Here is a 16,340-nt window from a genome sequence, read left to right as displayed (position 1 = left end):
GCCTCTCTGATTCAATTGCTCAGCTTCCCTGCCTTAATAGGTGATATCTTTATTGTACTGCCACTACCAACTCAAATATAGCTATGTACAATTTTACCCTTTATGTCGTTTATGTCAATAGGGAATAGAAACTGACAGTTTTGTCTGGCCCAGATCTTCAGATGAATTTAGGTACTTAAATGCCATTAAAATCAATGCTGCAGCTGAGAAAAAGTTGTTTATTCTGAAAGAAAAATAAACTACTGACTGGTGCACATGGAGCAGTGGACAAGTCTGATTTCCTGAATCCAACAGTGCTCCCATAGGCTGTCTGTGCCTGTTCCTTCTTTGTAGTGTCTGCCCCAGGGACGTGTTGTGCGTATAGCAAATACTGAACTGCACATATTGCAGCCTTCTGTGTCCATAGTAAAAGCAGAGATACCTACGTATGCCATGTACCTTCCCAGGCAGCTGAGTTGTCCTTGCAGTAGGAGCAGGGCAAGTAGCTGGAATCTGAAGCAGCCATATGCAGTGCGATGAACCGCCAGTGTTTGTCACTGAGCTCCAATTAATCACTATTCTATCAATCTCAGCCTGAATCTGTGGGATTTGGATGCTTGCAGCTAAGTGCCTTACTGGTTTGATCATCTGTGCATAGGATGTACTGGGATAGTTTTAAGAAGAAACTTCAGACCATTTAGTGTACTGCAATGCATTTCTATCAGTATTCTCCTGTTAAGAGTATGGTGTTGCCTGAAGGCTCTTTGTGGTATATTAGCTTGCAACTGCTTGTTGCAGTAATTACACTTAGACTTATTTTTGTTCAGTTTCTTAATGCTCAGTTATCACTTCAGTTGCAAAAATAACAGAGGACAAAAACAAATGGAGAGGAAGGCGATGGGATTAAAAATGTTAAAAAGAAAGACGTTAATCCTGGAAAAATTCAAATATTTTTTAAATTATAGTGTCGGAGATAAAGGAGTGAAAAATGAATACTGAATGAATATGAACTGTTGGAGAAACAAGCTGAGAAAAGCAAACTCTTCTTTTGGAGTGGCTATAGTGTGAGAAAGAATGAGGAGGGCTGCGAGGATGATCAGGGGACTGGAGCACCTCCCGTATGAAGACACGCTGAGAAAGTTGGTGCTGTTCAGCCTGGAGAAGAGAAGGCTGTGTGGAGACCTCATAGCAGCCTTCCGGTATCTGAAGGGGGGCCTACAGGGATGCTGGGGATGGACTATTCATTAGGGACTGTAGTGACAAGACAAGGGGTAACAGGTTAAAACTTAAACAGGGGAAGTTTAGATTTGGTATAAGGAGGAAGTTCTTTACTGTAAGGGTGGTGAGGCACTGGAATGGGTTGCCCAGGGAGGTTGTGAATGCTCCATCCCTGGTGGTATTCAAGGCCAGGTTGGACAGAGCCTTGGGTGACTTGGTTTAGTGTGGGGTGTCCCTGTCTGTGGTAGGGGGTTTGAAACTAGATGATCTTAAGGTCCTTTCTAACCCTAACTATTCTATGATTCCATGATGAACTCAACGTGGCTACTTCCACAAGTCCTGATCACTTAACCTAGATTTTGTGAGCTTCTGGTTTGAGACAAATGAGTGACAAAATTGCTGGGGGAGACTTCTAGCTGTTCTTTTGTCGTAAGTAGATTTTTAGGAACCAGCATCTGCATTTCACCATGTTGTAGAGCCTAACTCAAGAATATGATCTGTATTACTAAGAATCTTAAGTTCCAAGAGGTGTATTTAAGGTTGGGGACCTCTCTGTAGTCTGAAAAAATGGACTACTTTTTATGGCTAAGTGGCCAAATAATTCAAGAAGAATCTTTCCACAAGACAGTTACATGCATGGTGGCTGCAGCCATATCATTAGTCTATATCAAAAAGTCAGTGGGTTGAAAAACTGAAAAATAATTTTTAAAAGTAGTTGAGGTAGGGTGGCTGCCATCTTTTCCTTCACTAAGTAATTCCTTTCAATGCTGTATTTGGATGCATTGACCAACATGAGCATTATTTTTGGGTCTATCTAGTGCACAGGGAATAGCATGTGCAGCAGCAGGTTTTGTTACTGCACAGTCTGTGTCTGTACTAGCAGCTGTGTGTGTTTGTTAGGGAAGTAAAGGCCAGCGTTACAGGCTGGTGTTGGGGAAGGAAGATGGTGAACATTTTCTGCTAGTTAATTGTCCCGACAGAAACTGTCCCACAAATAAAACTTCATTTAGGAAGTTTTTCTCATAGCAGCAGAGCAAAAATACTCAATGTTCTCTTCATTGCAGGCAATTATAGGCAATTTTAGTTAACACACTTGACTTGAGAAGTTTGAACTTGGACTGTGAGCTCAATGCTGTAGTCTGTTGTAAGATGCTTTGAGAGCAGATGGATTGATTTGACACTTGCACAGCCTTTTGCAACTTTTCAGATTAAAATTTTGCTTCTGGACTGACAAATTCATGAAGTTCATTAATTTTAATTATTCCTTCCTGAATATGTAAAATTCTCACTCATTTTCAGATTTTAGTTTTCCAAAATGTCCAACTAATACTGAAATAATGTTCAGGATGGAGACATGAATGCATCCGGGCTGCTGTCAAAGATATTTTCACTGAATCTGTATGATTTCACTATTATATTTTATCTGTTTTCTCTCAAAATTTCAGAAGGATGATTCCCAGAGGCTTCTGGAAAGCTTCAGCTCTGATGAGAGAGAGCACACACTCACGAAAAGTAAAGCAGAGCCCTATATATCAGAGGAGGAAATGGTGCTGGAGGTAAAGCTCTGTTCTTCTTGGTGGATGTCCATTTTGCTGCGTGTAGCAGTGATTGCTTTCAGGGCCTGGTTCAAACTATCTTAATTTTATTGTGTTTCGAATTGAGCTTTTAAAAAGTGTTTAGAAAAAGTGTAAGAAGGAGGGTGGGAGTTGATGGCTGCTTATGAATGCAACCATTTCAGGTACTCATTCCTGTTATGAATTCCTTTTCTCTAAGGGGACTTTTGTTATTTTAGTCGAGTTCTGGAGTTCTTTTTTGGGTGGGGGCTTGTTTGGTTTTGTCTCTACATTGTCCTTAATTTCAAAAGACTGATGGGAAAAGAACACTGTCAGTGTAAGAAAAAGTTCTTAATTACTGAAATCAGTGCTGATGGTTGAGCCTGGATTCTTCCCTGGAGAAGGAAATTTATTACAAAATTTTGACATTAACGAAGTTTCCCCATCAGGTTCAATGTGGAACAAATATCTTTTTTCTAGAGCCTTCTTAGAATCTCCAAATTTCAGTTGGACTGAGTAGACCAATGGAGGAAGAAAAAATAAATGAAGTAAAATGATTGTGTTTGCAAACAGCAACATCTTCAGTGGCTTTCTTAGAGAGGAAGTTCCCTTGTCAGGTACCCGCTGGAGATACAGTGCAGAGTTCAAATGACCACAAGTACTGAAACACCACTGTGGTGAGCTGGGATTTAAAGACAATTAGAGAAACCATTTGGAAAGAAAAGTAGGAGAAGGTATATACTTAACCCATCCTCAATCAAAAATTCAAATTTTTTTTTTAATCTAATCTCAAAATACCTTGAAAACCAGTCCTACTGTGTAGCTGTTAGATCACTGCTTTTCACCCAAAGCAGATTTAATTTCTCTTGGTGAAGCTGAAGTCTGTTATAGATATACCTTAAATGCATGCAGAAAGTGTCATCTAAAGCCAGCCAGCCTGGTGCTTAGCTTGTAGCGAGAACTGTTTTCAAGACAAAGAGAAAATAGCCACTATTGTAAACATTTTACTGTTGGTTTAAATCCTGATAGGTAATTAATCTTCATTTCAGTTTTGTGATTGGGAATGGTGGCAAACCATGGTTGGTCATTTTACTTGAGTTAAAGTAAGCATAACAAGCGAGCATGGATTAAATTCTCTTTTGGAGTGTAAATCCTGTGGGAGAACTTGTGCAGTGATACAACTTTGTGTCTTTTTGAAATGGGATCATGGTCTTTTAAATGTGATCGTTCACAACTATATCCATTTCCCAAAAACATTAGTTCATTTATAACACATTAAGAAGGAACCTTTTTATTTTGAAGGGACTTAATCCCACCTATTTGTCTAACTACTGAAGTTTGGGGTTTTTTTCTCTATTCGTTTGTTCCAATTCCCAGAGACTTTTGCTGTTTCTAGTGTCACATTGGCAATTCATGAGAAGCATAGATGGAAAATGCTTTTAGTTAGGTTCAGAAAAACGGGTATTTTCATTCTGAGACCTTTCACATGGCAATAATACCATCATTACAATATTAATAATACATGGGTATTACCTATGCCTGCTGAGAAGCAGGTTGTATTTAGTCCTAGCACATTTCAGTACAGCTTTAGGACTTTGGGCTGGAGCTGCTCTGCCTCCAGCCATTGCAGAGCAATAGCTTTGTTGGCTTCTGTCCCTGAATATGTACCATGGCAGTGGGACTACTCAGTATGAGTGGGTGTTTTACATGCTGACCCCATGCTTCTAACTTTATCAGTAAATCCAAAAATTACTTCTGGAAATAAATGATAGAAAGATGAAAAAGGTGCAATGATGAAAGTTCAATGAATGATGTAATTTGTTCTTCTCTTCCCATTCCTATTTTGTAGACTCTGTTAGTGCTTTGATATTTCCTAGAAAAAATCTATATAAAGTAAATTGTGCTTTGATGAATCTGATTCTTTCATTTCATGTGACAAACCCAGAGAAGTTGGAATAGGAAATCTCCTAAAGCTTGGATTTAAACATTCTATCTGTTGCTTACAGCCAACCTTTTATTAAGCCATACATAACCTCGCAAAACAAAGCTGATTATTCTATTGTTTCAGTGCATAAAGCAGTAGCTAGGAAAGAGGAGAAGCAGAAAGATTACGTGATATAGCAGATTGTATGAAAATAATGCATTATCTACAAAAAGTTCTTTGGTATTTTCTCCAGATTATAGGTAAGGGTTGTACTATGAAAGTTCTTCCTAGGAAAAATGATTACTAGTTTTATTTAATCTATTGTTTCTTTATTTAAATTGAAAGACAGGATTTATAGCCATGATGATATCTGTGGAGCTTAGCTTTTAGTAGTTTCTATTAAGATAATTTCAGCCTCTCATGTCAAATCTGTAGTTGCTGCTAAATAGGTGAGAGAGGAACAAAATGAAAATTGCTTATAATACCAGCTATTGCCTATTTTCCGTTGCAGGAGTAAAAACATTTTGGAGCAGTGGTAATGACAAGAGTTCCCTTTTCTTGGTTTTATACTCAGAATGAGTCTTATGAGGAGGCTTCTTGAGCCAAAGCAGAAACAGTCAATAAATAGTTAGCAATAGGAATTTCGAAGTTGCATATCCGAAAGGGGCATGCAATGCTTACAGTAAACATCCATCAGATCTGCTGCTATTCCCAATGGTTTTCTGTTCTTTTCCATACAGGAAAGTGAATCTCCTCTGAACAGTAATGTCACGGCATTTGCATTAAAGGCAAAAGTGATCTATCCCATCAATCAGAAATTTAGGGTAAGGTTTTAGATTTACTTGTAAAAATTTATGACCATCATTCTGTTTCAAAATAAATTGCAGAGTCAAGTAATGGAAGAAAACTTACTGCCAATCTGTGTAACACAGATCTTTCTCTGTTTAGAGTCCATTGACTGAGGGCTTATTCCGTAAGGTATAAGCTGTTTTCAGCTTTCCCTGACGCATGCAGTGCTTCACATGATGTCTGGTCGATTTTCATTGTAGTCAAGAGACCTTTTCTTCTCACTAACATTAACCATGTCTTCCCTTGGAAGTTGGGTCTGTCCAAGAAGCCATACGAAAAACCTTGCAAGGATTTGTTCTTCACTAAGAAAACACGCACCAAGACAATAACCACAACAGAAGAGTGCTTTTGTGTGCAATGCAGAAACCTGTCAGTATGATGAATCTTAATTTATATGAAAACACTTTTGCTGTGTCTATTGTTTAATTTTTCACTTGAAGGCAAACACTGCAAATTGATGAGATGTTTATTTCCTTATTGTGTTGTATTAATTGACCTTGTGGATTTTCTTTGACTGTAGCCTTTGGCAGATGGCTCATCCAATCCATCTTTGCATGAGAATCCAAAGCAGGCGGTTCTACCTAATCAGGTCATGGAGACATCTACATCAGGCAGCCTGGGATCCCTGAGCCAGGGAGACAAAGAGGACTGCAGTTCCTCCACAACAATACATTCCACAACAAGCGATGACAGATTTCAGGCTCGAGCCTTCCTCAAGGTGACCAGCTTCCCTGAAGTGCTAACATGTGAGAGGTAAGCAGTAAACCTGCCCTCTTGTTTGGTCATTTCCTAGTGTGCCCCAACAATCACTAAAGGTCTGGTGTAAACCAAAGGCTGGTGTATTCACCATATCGAGAGAGGATTATCTGCTTATAAGCCTAAAAGTGGTTGGGGAGATTAAAGTAATAGATCCTGCTGCACATAGAAGGTCAGTTTGTTCCTTATAAAATTCTGGGAATCAGAACTTTGGCAAAAGCTGTCTTGTAAAAGGTGTGTCACTGTAGGATAAGGAGATTCCTTTGTTTTGGCTCATATGCTTAGTTCACGAGTGCAGTGGCATGCTAGACTGACGATGGAGTCCTCAGTACAGCAGAGGTGTGTTGAGAACAGCAAGTGGCAATGGTCTGTCCTCTGTCTTAATAGGAGCTACTTTGGTTTATTGTGGGAAAAGAGTTCCTTTCTCAGGCATGCCACTGATGAGTGAGTAGAGCTAATCGAAATGGACTGTCAGCTCCGATTTTCTTTCAGCTACCCTATGGCAAAGTATCCCTAGATGAATACGTGTCTCTATTCTCATTACCAAGAACAAAGAAAATGATATTTGTGTCACTGTGGGGACTGGAGAAGGCACTAGTGATGAAGAATATTTTCAAAATTTATACTCATTATAGCTGTTTTAATTTAAAGCCTTGGTGTAGCCACTCATGCCTATATTTACCTTGCCTTTTCTAAAGGGAACTGCAACTCCAACTTTGTTAAAAGCCCTGTTTTGTTTTGCTTACTTTTATGTAGAGATACATTACCTGAAGGAGAAGGCAATGTAGAAGTGACTTGACGGCTGTTTTGGGGCAATGCTTTAGGAAAATTTAGTGGTTAAATGAAACTGTTATATGGTGTTGTCCTTCTGTGTAACCTTTGTTTAGATTGGTTTTAACACTTTTTTAATCTTTGTTTTAGTTTTGATGTTAAGCTCTGCCTTTGCAGTCTTACTTTAAAAGACCTCATGCTTCTTGATACTGAACTAAGAAAAGAAAAGCATGTGGTAGGTACTCATCTCTTATAGCTGTTTGTTTTCAACATTTTTGTTGAATATCAGTTTAGGAAATAACATAAGCAACTGGCTAGCTGGGAAGTAGTGTAGCAAAGTTGCATATCTACACTATTGTCTTTATTTTTTCTCGTGTTCTGCATATAATATGAGCTTCCTAAAAGAATAAAATATAATTAAATATATTGGCCTGTGAAATACAGAGGGTCAGACTGGATAATATAAAAAATTGGTTTTAAACTTTATGCCAGAGAATAACATACAGCACTTGAGGTTCATGAAAAGAAGGGGAAAATTACTTCATAGGTGAGTATATGTCTCAAGGACAATGCTTGTGCATTGCAATTCCAAAATTCTTTGAGTAAAATTGAAAATCTGGTTCACTTGAATCAATATCATTGTGATAAGTACAGTAGTCATTATTTTGTAGGACTGAAGAATTAAAGTACCCATTTAAACCATAGATAGCTACCTACATCAAGTCACAGCATTCAAAGCAAAAATACCCCCACAAAACAAACCAAAAATGGATGTATGCAATTAAAGCCACAGAATGCTGTTAGAATTGTTTATGGTGACTAGTTATGGTCAAGGACAGAATCATTACCGCTACTGAGTTTTCGCCCAGTTAATATAAATCTGGACATAAAGTATATAGCTTTCTCCTCCCCTTCTTTCACAATCTCTGTTTGAACAGATTGGTCATTTCTGACATAATTTATTAAATGTACTAAGAATATTTCAAGGGGTCGGATTTTCAACATAATCCGAAAGAAGCAGCATGAAAGTAAGCTTGAAATGCAGCTTCTCTTCTGGTGAGTTGTTCCCACCTTAGTAAATGAGAAAGGGAACTTGAGATCAGATTCCAGAAGGAAGTTTAGCTCTACTGGGGAAGGTTGAACTTGATCTGGAAGTTAATCATCAATTTGTAAACAAAGGTAAAGTCACAACATGGTGATGTAATCGCAGAAACACTGGGAAAACGAGCATTTAACACACTTCATGGCCCACCAGAAATTACAGCAAAAAGCAGATGACTTTGACCTTTAGCTGAAGCTTTGAATAGCTTTATGTTTTTGCTAGCAGGGAAAAGGGCAACAAAATTTCAGTCTAGAGAATAGTTTCTTCCTTTCCCACTTTGCTTTCTCTGATTTCAGTCAGTCTTTCTTAGCATCGTATCTAGAAAAAAGAAATTTGTCCTCCAGTGTTTTCCTGAATCCTTTTTTTTTTGCTTTTGTCTTTTTTATAGTATGTGCTATCTTGGTTGTGTATGCTCAGACTTGTCAAACTCCTATCCAAAACATTGGCAAGTGTGATCCAAAACACAGCTGCTTTATGGTTTTCTCTTCTACTGAGCTCAAATTATAACATATTTTCCAGCTTTTGTTCAGCTGAAATGTTGGCTTTGATAACTGGTTTTATATATCAATAGGATTTTATTTATGTTTTTATATGTTTAAAATGGGCAAATTCTATATCATCTGTTTTCAAGTACGTGAATAACAGGCAGGTGGCTGTCGAATTTCACATATTTTTATCTTCACATTGGAAATTCCTTCAGCAGTTAGTTATGAAGTGAATTGTCTTTACACCGACACTCTTAACTGAGGCAGGAGAGAAGAGGTTATGCAGAAATTATCCCAGCATTCAAAAATATATTTTTGAAGATACTAGTGTTACAGTCTTTTAAAATATATATATATATATATAAAAGGATCACAGCTGGAAAATGGATGTATATTTTTGGAAGAGAATGTAGCTAGAACTTGAGATGGTTAGTTTTGGGTGGTACATAAAAATGTTGATACATCATTTGGCCGACTACAGTTGAAATCATAGTAACCGTAACTATTCTATGACTCTATAATGAACATGTTAGTATGTTCCAGTTTTAGGGGTTCACTGAAGTTTAGAAAAATGGATATTATATTTTCAAATGATCTGCATCTTCTCCAAGAAAGGATAGTTTCAAATGTGTCAGTCTGGCTACAAGTTTATATGCGATTATGTCCTTGTTAGAATGTAACACCATCTTGCACTATTTTACTGAAGCCAGAGGCAAAGAATTTTTCACAATGGAAGTATGGCAGAGTTGCTGATGATGCTTCTGTTACTTTGTTTATGATTCACTATAGTCTCACTGATTGATGTAAATGAACAAGAGTTATCACAAAAATGTCCTTATGATGTTGAACAGGCACTTACCCTGGGTTTTGTTTCCTTCCTTGTAATTAGATGGTTATTCAGATTCTCAAAATACACGTTACAGACTTTTATCATAAAAAGAAGATTACTGATGATTTGTTCAAGAAGATCCTTTTAATTCAAGAAAACGTAAGTGATTTTGTTGGTTATGATTTAGGAACACAGAAAATAAGTGTTAATCCCACCAGTTAGTGCAAGCTGCCACAGCAGGCTATCTCACCTGCTCCTTTTTAACAGCAACATAATTTGTAATCTTTTTCAGGAGAAATGCAAAGAAACTCCCTTGTTGGTTGATTCTTTCCATTACCTTGTATGCATTTCCTCTTTGCTACTGGATGAGGTCGTCAGGATGGTGATGTGTGTAATCTGTTAAGGATAAAAGTATTTTGTAGTTGAATCTATTCAAGCAAACAGAACATTATGAACTTTACTCGCTCAGGTTTAATAATCTGTAATTATCAAGTCTTTGTCTGGTCCCATGTGTCATTACTGATAATAAAATAGCAGGAAATAGAAGCATCAGAAAGAAACTCAAGGCTTTCATCAAGGAAAAATGTATTTATTTTCCTCATTGTCCTTTTTCCTTCCACTTGTTCATATTAAAATCCATATGCTACTTCTGAACTAGAAGACATACATTGACAGTCAGATTGCATTTGAGGTGGAGTGACAGTACTATTTTTAAGATTTTTACAAAGAAAAAAAAAAAAAAGCTTTACAAAACTAAACAAAATTGGAGAGTTGCTGGTTCCACTTTGTATTTTCCAGAGTAGAGTCAGAGAAAAGTCTGGGTTGAAGGAGACTCCACCATTTCTGAGAGCCTAGTCTAGCACTCAATTTTTTCACAGTAATGACAATTTTTTTTCTTACATAGGGATGGAATTCCACGTTTAGGCATGAGCCTATCAGCTTGTCGGCTCTAATTGTTGAGATTTATTTTGCTTGTGCATAATCTGTGAATTAATATCAGGAATCTCTGTAGTTGTACCTTATATCAGAATGCATTTTGCCTAAAACCCATTCTTCTGACTTAAATCCTCAGTTTTAGTATTAAAGTTGATTGTATTTGCTAAATGAAAAATGAGATTTGGTGTGCAAATCCCTTTTCCTTCTGGTAATGACTTATAAACAGAGAGGTAATACAGATCAGGCATGTTTCCCAGTATAGCCTAACCCTCAGTTGGCCTGGATGGCACCAGTATCTTCATACATCTAACTGAGCTGCTGCAAGGCAAAACCTAATTTTTGTTAGTTTTTTAGGGTTTTTGTCATGCTTGTTAGATGCAGTAATTTATCGAGTGGTCCAGTTGTTTAAGTGTCAATATAGGATTCCTGTGTCCTATACTATGAAGAGAAGGATCTTGGAAACATGACAGCCTTAGAGTTGGAATATCATATAAGCAGCAAGGCTGGTTATAAAAATACTGTGTAAAAGAGACATTGATAATAAGCAAACACAGTGGCATTGAAAACTATTTAATGTCATACTGCATTGGAAACTTGAAAGGTTTTATGATCTATTGCAGGGAGCATTTTCCTCTTTTAATTCTGCATTGTAAGAAAAAATCATGGGATTTTGATGAAATTGTTTGTGAAGCTTGTCAAAATCTGGTCGCATTTCTTTAAGGTATAAGGTTATCAAGTTAATGCATTGATACCCAAAATTGGGTGGTATTAAAAGTAAATATTTGTTATGTAAGGCATATTTCAGCAACTGAAGAATTATCCATTTGAGTACTGACCTACTAGATAATACAGAAGACTAGTATTTGTCAGTATCATTAGCTTTCAGAAAAAATCATCCTGGTTTCAAAGAATTTTACAAACCTGTATAATCAGGTAGCCTGGAATTTGTCCCTTACGAGCATTACAGATGTATTCATCCCTTTGTGCTAGCACTGCAGAAAACAATGATCATATCTGGATACTATCTGTGGTTTTCAACACAGTGTACACAATGTGTACAGCTGAGTGGCTCTCATAGCTGCCATTTAAGATGGGGCATGTGCATTACAATAAAACATTTGTGAATAGGTTCAAGGGATTATTAGTTTGAAGTCTGTGGAGCAGTGTTTGCTAAAACTTAAATTCAGTGGAAATGGACAACAGTCTTGATTGTGCTTACATAGTAGTGAAAATGTTTTGTATTAAGTATTAAATATTTGCATTAAGTGCAGTTCCTTGCCATGTACCATATGTTTTAGTGCAGTTCCATATGCCTTGATTATATTTTGCTTGTTGCAGGAGGTTCATTATCGAGAGACAGAACATTCTGAATGCTCTTGGTCAGCTTCTCTAGGCATGAGCCAGAACGGACATACAAATTCACTCCTGAATTTGGAAGTTATGTCTTTTTTTTCTTTTTAACATACCACTTGGTTTTTTTCAGCAGGATTTTGAAGAATTACAAAGACAACTTGAGTCTCGACTCCAGAATACTGAGATGTCAGGAGCCCATAATTCAGAGTACCAGACTTTAGAAGATCTAGAAAGGAAAGAAAGGGAATATTCTGAGCACGTAATAGATAATGTAACTTCCTATTTTTTTCTAAAATTTAATCTAATTCTTTAATGGGGAATGCTTATTATTTTTTTTTTTTTTTTAACTGTTGGCTGGTCCACTGTAGTTTAGATGTGCATGAGTCCTGAAAGCATTTTTGCATTGCTCCAGCAAAGTATTTCCAACTCCCTTTGGGAACCAGTATAGTTTTTATACAAAAGCTGTTTTATCACACTGATTTTAGAGCTGAGAAATGTCTATTGATTGCCAGATGGTAAAGATTTATTTTAAGCCTGCGTATAGCCTTTTAGGACTTTTATCCTAGCACCTTGTTTTCTTCATTCCTCCATAACTAAGAGAGTAATAAAAGACTATAAAACTCTTTCAGCTGAAATAAGTACTAAGAAAATAATTACTGTACAACCTTTTAGTACGCTTTGCACATTTATGTACATTTACTTCGTTGATGTAAAAATAGTTTGATAGCAAGCATTTGATTCTCAAAGATTGATTTTTTTTCTCATCAGTTGTGTCACTACATCCAATAGCTTGCAGGCTAGAAAACTGGTGGTTAAAAATATTCTGTGTACTTTTTCCAGTAAACTGAGTCATCTGGCAGGTATTCTAGTTCCCAGTCATGTTTTTGAGATTTGAGCAAATTTATTGCTGATGAAAATGGAAGACTGACTAGTCAGACTGATGGCTCTGTGAGCTGCCTGTGCTGATTGACTGTGGCACTTCAGCCGTGAAGTGAACAGCCCATCATCTCAGCCTTGGGCTTTTTTTATAAAGGAGTGAATATTTTTTTAATATCTAGTGGTTCAGTGCTTCACTGGGAATTTTCTCAGCTTTCTCTTGATTCTCTGTACCTTTCACTTTCTAGTGGAAGTCCTGGTAATGATGGTACACCTGTGTCAGGTTTCTTTTGCAATTTAACTTTGCTCTGTGAAAGATCGATTGTTTAAAGTCCTCCAGAGTTAGTTTCATAAAAAAGCCACTGGCAGCCTTGCTGAGCAACATGAGGCAGTTATTCACCAGTAGCAGTCATCCTTCAGTGAGCCTGGCACTCTTAAGCCAGCAGATGCTTTTCATCCATATTGAAAATTATTTCCCTGTACGCAGATTCATATAGTCAGGACCTTGAACTAATCCACTCTTCCCTGCATAATGTAAAGATTTTTTTTTGCCATACTCATAGATGTTATAGTCGCACTCACAGATACTTCATACCAATCTTGGTGATGAATACATTCCCTTATCTTTATGTGTACTGGTAATCCCGTTGAATACCACAGAATACTCACAGTTATGCACAGTCCTGTTTGTGGGATTGGAGCTTAAAACCGGAGATACCCATATGATAATGTATCAGAATTGGCACATCTACTGCACTGATACTGCATAAGTACTTAATTCCAGTACAGGTAATAAAGTGCTTGTGTAGCATGTGGCTATGAAAGACTTTGACTGAAAAACTGACAATTTTCAATTTTCCTTTTTTAGCAAAAATCTTGTTTGACTGGAATGGCTGCTCCTGTAGCGAAACAGACTTACCAGAAAAAGGGCAGCAGTTTGTTACCTCCTTTTCATTTAACCATTAATACTAACAACATGATTGGCTTTTCGAGATAAAATATGTGGAGAACTAGCAACAAATTCATAGCAAGTTATACCAAATGACTACATTTAGAAAGGTCAGAGTTGACCTACTGGTTATGTGCCACCAATATGTTTATCATTGTACAGTAAATAGGCTCTTTAGCTTTACAAAATGTCCTCTATAATTAATTCTGAAAGCTGTCTATAGTCTCAGTGACTTCTATCTCAGTAGACTTACATGCCTCTTACTGTAATAAAATACTAGAGATTGATAAGGAAACATGGATTGTGTTTTTATTCATATTCCACAGATGGAAACTTTCTGGAAGCAGACTGACAAAGCCCAGCAGGCTTTTCTGGATGAATCAAAATGCTCAAGTGCCAAAGCAACAAAGATAATGATGGATCTGACCGAGAAGATGATTGCAGTAGAAAGCTTATTAAATGAATCTCAAGATTTGCAGGCAATGGTAAAGTACAAAAAAAAATAAAAGTTGAGAGAGATTTAGTCAACCTGAACACAAAGAATGATTCAAGTGTACAGATTCTGTCAGTCCTGCCTTGGGAATGATGTAGACTCCTTATTTTAGTTGCCTCTTGCAGTTTTGTTGTAAAGAGCTCAGATTCCATTGCAATTTATGAAGACAAACACAAAGATGAGCTCTGCACTTGAGTTCTCTTTCTCAAAATAGTGTTGAGGCAGTCATGTTAGGAAAAAGTGATATTAATGCAGCCAGCGTGCCAGCACAAGAGCACTAGATCTAATCATGGAGAATTGTTACCCTCAGCATTAGGGCATTTCTTTTTGTTTCAAAGTGTTTATTCCACTTTCACCGATAAATCTCTGTGTGACTCTGTGTCCAGTGACTTTAACTGGAATTGAAAAGCCTTAGCATCTCTTAGTGATACAGTCTTAAGAGGGAAAGATGTGTTTATAAATGCATCAGTACTGTGCTTTATGTTGTTTTAAATCTTAACATCCTTTATTCGTTTTGCACAGGACCTACTGGAAGAGTTAATTTGTAGATTAACATTACAATCAATCTGGCCCACTGCATTTATTAGTAATTTGTAGAATAAAGGGATAGCTAGTTTTATTTGGTTTACCAATAAACAGGTACAGTAATTATTAGCTTGTTAGTTTTGCATTGGAGCAGCTAAGTAAACTAAGCTGTCCAGGTATGAAAGTAGCAACTGAGCATGCAATAAACCCACTGCTATCCTACACCAGTCAAGATTTTCAGAAATATTTATGTACAGGAGATTGTTCACAGTATCACAGTATCACAGTATGTTAGAGATTGGAAGGGACCTCAAAAGATCATCTAGTCCAATCCCCCTGCCAGAGCAGGAACACCTAGATAAGGTTACACAGGAATGTGTCCAGGCGGGTTTTGAATGTCTCCAGAGAAGGAGACTCCACAACCTCCCTGGGCAGCCTGTTCCAGTGTTCCGTCACCCTCACTGAGAAGAAGTTTCTTCTCAAGTTTAAGTGGAACCTCTTGTGTTCCAGTTTATACCCATTACCCCTTGTCTTATCATTGTTAGCCATTGAGAAGAGCCTGGCTCCATCCTCATGACACTCCCCCTTTATATATTTATATACACTAATAAGGTCCCCCCGCAGTCTCCTCTTCTCCAAACTATAGAGACCCAGCTCCCTCAGCCTTTCCTCATAAGGGAGATGCTCCACTCCCTTAATCATCTTTGTCGCCCTGCGCTGGACTCTCTCCAGCAGGTCCCTGTCCTTCTTGAACTGAGGGGCCCAGAACTGGACACAATATTCCAGATGCGGTCTCACCAGGGCAGAGTAGAGGGGAAGGAGGGCCTCTCTCGACCTACTGACGACCCCCCTTCTAATACACCCCAGGATGCCATTGGCCTTCTTGGCCACAAGGGCACAGTGTTGGCTCATGGTCATCCTGCCATCCACTAGGACCCCCAAGTCCCTCTCCCCTACACTACTCTCTAACAGGTTGTTCCCCAACCTATATTGGAACCTGGGGTTGTTCCTGCCCAGATGCAGGACTCTGCACTTTCCCTTGTTATATTTCATCAAGTTTCTCCCTGCCCAACTCTCCAGCCTGTCCAGGTCTCGCTGGATGGCAGCACAGCCTTCTGGCGTGTCAGCCACTCCTCCCAGCTTAGTGTCATCAGCAAACTTGCTGACAGTACACTCAATTCCCTCATCTAAATCATTGATGAATATATTAAATAATACTGGTCCCAGTACTGACCCTTGAGGCACTCCATTAGATACAGGCCTCCAACTGGACTCCGCCCCATAGACTACAACTCTCTGGCTTCTGTCCTTCAGCCAGTTTGCAGTCCATCTCACTACCTGATCATCCAGGCCACACTTCCTCAATTTAGCTATGAGGATGCTGTGGGAGACTGTGTCAAATGCTTTGCTGAAGTCAAGGTAGACCACATCCACCGCTCTGCCATCATCCATCCACAATGTTATTTCCTCATAAAAGGCTATGAGGTTGGTCAAGCATGACTTCCCCTTTGTAAAGCCATGTTGACTGCCCCTCATAACCCTCTTATCCTTGACATGCCTTAAGATGGCATCAAGGATAAGGTGTTCCATCACTTTCCCAGGGATGGAGGTGAGGCTGACCGGTCTATAGTTACCCGAGTCCTCCTTCTTGCCCTTTTTGAAGACTGGAGTGACATTTGCTTTCCTCCAGTCCTCAGGCATCTCTCCCGTTTCCCAAGACTTGGTAAAGATGATGGAGAGTG

The 16,340-nt window shown here is 38.2% G+C and overlaps 1 protein-coding gene across 13 annotated transcripts in view; it reads left to right on the top strand.

Moving 5' to 3' along the window:
- The window catches only part of EVC (EvC ciliary complex subunit 1), a 57,362-nt gene that overhangs the window by 1,584 nt on the left and 39,438 nt on the right, over positions 1-16,340 (top strand). For 8 of the 13 annotated variants that reach the window (XR_013958884.1, XR_013958885.1, XR_013958886.1 and 5 more), the window contains exons 2-8: positions 2,643-2,753; positions 5,415-5,498; positions 6,044-6,276; positions 7,201-7,285; positions 9,527-9,625; positions 11,886-12,026; positions 13,907-14,065. Coding sequence is in view for 9 of the 13 variants with exons in the window: in XM_080639081.1 (XP_080495207.1) it covers positions 2,643-2,753; positions 5,415-5,498; positions 6,044-6,276; positions 7,201-7,285; positions 9,527-9,625; positions 11,886-12,026; positions 13,907-14,065 (912 nt within the window). In the remaining 4 variants the exon portion in view is untranslated. Of the gene's footprint in view, positions 1-1,083; positions 1,179-2,642; positions 2,754-5,414; positions 5,499-6,043; positions 6,277-7,200; positions 7,286-9,526; positions 9,626-11,885; positions 12,027-13,906; positions 14,066-16,340 lie in introns of those variants that run through there. The other 5 variants (XM_080639079.1, XM_080639084.1, XM_080639082.1 and 2 more) reach the window with 3 other exon arrangements.

Source organism: Psittacula echo (genome assembly GCF_963264785.1).
Source record: "Psittacula echo genome assembly, chromosome: 1".
In the NCBI taxonomy this organism is placed as follows: Eukaryota; Metazoa; Chordata; class Aves; order Psittaciformes; family Psittacidae; genus Psittacula; species Psittacula echo.
Note: the sequence above shows the minus strand (reverse complement) of the source record. Positions and strands in the feature narration are given on the sequence as shown.